Source organism: Mycetomoellerius zeteki, unplaced genomic scaffold, assembly GCF_001594055.1.
Source record: "Mycetomoellerius zeteki isolate Tzet28-1 unplaced genomic scaffold, Tzet1.0 scaffold74, whole genome shotgun sequence".
Classification (NCBI taxonomy): Eukaryota; Metazoa; Arthropoda; class Insecta; order Hymenoptera; family Formicidae; genus Mycetomoellerius; species Mycetomoellerius zeteki.
This window is the reverse complement of record NW_017257764.1, coordinates 706,236-711,553: the sequence shown is the minus strand read 5'-3', so window position 1 is coordinate 711,553 and position 5,318 is coordinate 706,236. Positions and strand designations below refer to the sequence as shown.

Here is a 5,318-nt window from a genome sequence, read left to right as displayed (position 1 = left end):
ATTATTTTTATATTTTATTATATATATATCATTATTTATTAATAATAAAATATAATTATTAATAATAAAATATAGTAACATATTAATTTTAATCTAAGATATAGTTAGATATCTTCCAATTAAATTCTCAGATACACAAGCTCCAGGTTCCAACAAGTCAATAAAAACATTCATGTGTTTTACTTTGATCTGTTAAAAGACGATGCAGATTGTACCAAAAGACAAAACAGATTATTAGTCAATCAGCGGAGAACAGAAGCTAAGGAATGCAAAAAATATATGTGGATTGCAATGTAATTTTTAAATATATATATACATATATAGGATGTTTCATTTGAATTGATACAGTCGATTATCTTGAAAATAAAGCACTTTCAAGAAAAATGTTTTATATAAAAGTTATAGTGACACATGTTTTATATGAAACATATATAATGAAACATCGATGTTTTAGAATAAAGTTATGTAGAGTTATGTAGAGTAAATGGCACAGCAATATTAGTGTTTCCTTGGATAGTATTGTTAAAATCACATAAAAATTATTTTAAAACTTTTAAATGGAAACTCCTATTTTTTATTGCATATTCTTGTGATTTTGAAAATTTTTCAAAGTACTTTTTAAAGTAATTAACGAAACAAAAAACTTCATTATAGTACTTAATGAAAAGTAATTTTATTACAGACCATATCAACTAAAATAAAACATCCTGTATATGTATAAATATTATTTTAATTTCAATTTATATGTGAGATACGCAAACTGCAAATTGTAATTAAAGTTTAATCGATTTCTAATCTACATTTCTAATCTATACTAAAACATTAAACTATATATATCTTATACATGTCTTTGTGTGTTTCGTTTAATTATAACTATTACGGTTTAATTACAGGCATGTTCACCTACAATTGTGCCTCATATCACGCGAGCTGAACAAAATATTCAATATACAAATGTCACTACAAATGACATCTTACTTTGCATTTATTGTAGAGCTATGTCGCGAAATTTATACAATATATATAAATAAAAATAAAAGAATGTTCGAACAACTTTTAGATAGTATATTTGTTTATATTTGGGGCATCGTATATAGCATCATGATTCTAACTTTAAACCATATCTGTCAAACTGTCTATTATAAGGTAAAGATAAATTATAAGCTTTAAGTAATAATAAGCAAAAAAAATTAACAATTTGGCAATAATGAAACATATTAATACATGTTAATAATTTATTTATTTTTTTAAGTTACTTGATCTTATTCCTTTTGAATGAAACTTTCAATTTAACTCCAAGCTTTAATTTATTAACTGCAAACTTTAATATATTAATATAATTTCAGGCAAATGAGACAATAACAATTCTTTACAAATTATCTAATAATAATCTTGATGAAGACCTACGTGAGCAAGTAAATAATTACTACATAATTTCAAATAGAATTTTAACTATCTATAGTTATTCGTATCTAACTTTACTCTTCATTCAATTGTTTATTTAAATTAGGTTCTACAATTCATACTACAAATAAAACAGAGGGAGATAAAATTTGGCATGGGATTTTTCAACTTTGGTTATGATTTTGTTCGTCGGGTACGTACCTACATTTAGTAAAAGTAACTCAATATATATAAATACGACTCAATAATATAAATACAACTCAAATATATTCAGTCTTCCGGAAACTTTATAAATATGTCTAGTCACAAATATTCAAGAAATTTTTCGGTTAACTGCATTATATATATTTTTTATTATTACTTTACATATTCAAAACTTTTTTCACAATTAATGCAGTTTAACAAAATTGTTCTCATTAACTCATTAACTTTATTATACAATAAAAGCATTTTTCAGTTCTATAAGTCAATTGTGACCGCCTTGGTAATTATAATACAGATGCGTTATACGTATGAAGGCTCTCTACTTATTAACAATAATTAAAAATAAAATATACAAGTTAGCTACAGCTATGCTTTCTAAAAAAAATCTGTGTATTTTGTATATAATAAGAAATAAAACGCAAGCATGTCACCTTCTTAATCTTTTACTTTTACTTTCCTAGTTCTTTTTCTTTTACTTTTATTTTAACTATATTAGCAATTTATTTTTTAGTCTTTATTTTTTAAAAAACGATTGAATCTCTAAATATAAGCAAACTTAAAATGGTATTATGATACTACTTTGAAATTATAAATTATATATATTTAGTCTTCATTCTATCCTTATTTAATTGTAAATTAATTGCTGTTTTTTTTTAATTGCAAGACTTATTATTTTTCTAGTAAATCGATTCTTTTAATACACATAAGTGCTACTACAATTATTGTTGAAATTACAAAGACCTTTATCTTCAGACCGAACTACGAACAACGTCGAGATAATCTTCATTATCTTAAATTCTAGTGTCATGACGGACGTTTCATAACTCAACGCAATATATTTTTAAACAATAATAATCTTATTAGACCGTTTATGTGGATCTTTGCAGGTGCTTAAATAATTCGGTATAAATTTATATACTACATATCGCGAATTCTGCCAAACTGCACGCCGAATTGATTTTTCGGATTTACCGACAGAACTACTGTAGTATTATCACATTAAATTAAATTGCCTAGCAATTTAATAATTTGATGCTCATAGGCATCTTAGAAAGATCTTAATAATGCTGATAAACATATATTAGATAAACATATATTAGATAAACATATATTAGATAAACATATAAAAGCATTAAATTATTAAATTACTGGGTAATTTAATTTGTGATAATACTACAGTAGTTCTGTCGGTACAGCGTTTCAAGACCAAAAAATCAATTTGGTGCGCAGTTTGACAAAATTTGAGATACGTAGTATACATATATAAATTTACATCGAATTATTTAAGCGCACCAAAGATCCAACTTCGATTGTCCAACAATGACCTCTATTTCCTATTGGCAATATTTTTATTCTGCGAAGAATTGCTAAAGAATATTCAAGCGATTATGCAATCTCTTTCAATTGCATATTATGCTTTATATACAAAAAGTATTTGAATATTCTGAACATTGGTCAAGATCTTTCCCAATAGGACAACGTTTATAAAATTATATGACAAAATCTTGCATAAAATTTGTAATCTGCAATTATACAGGTTATTATATTTATAACAAAAATAGGTACAGACACTTTGATCTTTTCTAAAATATTGATAACTGTTTACGCAATTAATTTCGGCGTAGTACTTCAGCAAAATAATAATGATATGGCGAATCATCTTCATATATTTGCCAAATTGAATTTGGAAAGAAATTGTCCAATAATTGAGAAAAATATTTTAGCTATATATAGATGTTACGTTTCGTTTGTTTTCTCGTTGAACATCTTCCTATTCTAACCCAAGTAATAGTAATTTTAATTCTCTTTTAAAAATTATTATATCCATCTTCGAATAAATTATATCGTAATTACCACAGACTTATATAAGCAGACTACCGACTTCGCGTCCGTGTTTTAAGACAGCGCGGCGCTGAGCAGCGCCATTTTGGGTTCACTCACAGACAGGACGCATACATACGCATATATGAACTGAGGGCGTGTTTCAACGCTCGCAAGAGTCGCAAGCATCATTTCATCCTTATCGTTTTCAAATATTAAACAAGACTGAAATGATTCTCGCGAGCATTGCGAACGTTAAATGGGACGCGCTCTGAAATGGCAGCGCGGGGCGTGAAATCAGGTTCATCTCTTTCTATTACATTGAGTCTAGTTATAGAAGTCTGTGATAATTACTTACTGGATAAACAAACGAATAAGAGCATAAGAGAGTAAGAAAATAAGACAGTGAGTTGAAATTTACCGAAAAGTGGAACAACTCAGTCTTTATAGCTCCTGCACACTGGACGCTGCTGGACGTGGAAGTCGGAATGGCGCGGCAAAATGCGAAGCGGTAGCCAATAAGCTTATGGCTTTTGTACACTGAACGCGGGAACGCTTGCCGCGCCGCGCGGCAAAATGCGACGAACTAACCAATGAACATGTTAGGAGCTGTAAGGCCGGAATCAGACTATGCATTGAAGATTGAGATTGAAGATTGAAAAATTCAAATTTGACCAATCGAAATGAAAGAAGCTAAAATTTCTTTGTTCTTATTGGTCAAATTTCAATCTTCAATCTTCAACCTCAATCTTCAATACGTAGTCTGGTTCCGGCCTAAGCTTATTGGCTACGCATCACATTTTGCGGTTGCAGGAAAAAGGCCCTCATGTCTTCTCTCAGGTTTCTGTTTCTCTCTGGTGCACGAAAGTGTTGACTTGTTCATGACTCCTGCACACTGGACGCGGAAACGCTTGCCGCGCGGCAAAATGCGACGCGGTAACCAATGAACATGTTAAAAGTTTATTGGCTACCGCGTCGTATTTTGCCGCGCGGTAAGCGTTTCAGCGTCGAATGTGCAGGAGAGCCATCAATTTTAAAATAGAGAAAAAGCGCCCTATTTCTATTGAAAAATCTGGTAACTTTCTCATTGCTGATTTGGCAGCACTGAGAGAATTGCACCGCCCGCATGGTATATGCACATACATACGTTCGCGAATGATTGTTACAAAATGGCAGGTGATAAGATTGTTGATTGCACACAGAACGGTAACAGCGAGAAGATAAGCGAGAATGGTGACTTGAGTCTCAGTCTAAATCTGGAAGACGATTTTGTCGAGTCGATCGAATACGTCCCCTGTCCCGAATTTCAATTCTCGGTAAGCCAATTTCCGCTCTATCTTCCTCTCTTTTTCTTTCGATTATATCACCGTATTTCACCAATATTTTCGCGTCAACGCACATTTTGATAATCGAATGTCGCGGTTTTGTAGCAAAGAAAAAGATATCGAACGCATTTATTTCTATTGTCATATAAATTATTTCCCTGTACGAGAAATTTATTGACTTAATAAATGACTTGATTAACTGTTAAGGCGCAACCATCGTCCTTTTATAATTTGATTGTTATAAGTAAATACATATTTGTCAATAATGGATTGACTAAACTTAAAACTTTTGTGTCATTTCATAATTTTCTTTTTTTTTTATTATATTTTAATAAAAATTTATATATTAAATTTTGTATTCATATGTAAGTTTTTTTAATTTGTAGACAACTGCATGTTATATTTGTAATGGATATTATGGACCATGTTTCGAGGAACCGGTCTGTGCAACATGTCATGCATTTGTATTTCCTAACGATGTTGATCTGCTCCAGATGCCAATCTTCAGTGAGGTACAATATCATACAATCTGAATTTGATAACTTATTTAATATATATATATAT

General features: G+C 29.9%; 1 protein-coding gene across 2 annotated transcripts in view; it reads left to right on the top strand.

The window, feature by feature from the left end:
- Positions 1-4,571: 4,571 nt before the first annotated feature.
- The window catches only part of morgue (modifier of rpr and grim, ubiquitously expressed), a 4,515-nt gene continuing 3,768 nt past the window's right edge, over positions 4,572-5,318 (top strand). The window contains exons 1-2 of one of the 2 annotated variants that reach the window (XM_018458671.1): positions 4,572-4,745; positions 5,141-5,266. In XM_018458671.1, the coding sequence (XP_018314173.1) occupies positions 4,599-4,745; positions 5,141-5,266 (273 nt within the window). In that variant the 5' untranslated portion in view covers positions 4,572-4,598. The remainder of the gene's footprint in view (positions 4,746-5,140; positions 5,267-5,318) is intronic. The other variant, XM_018458672.1, reaches the window with a different exon arrangement.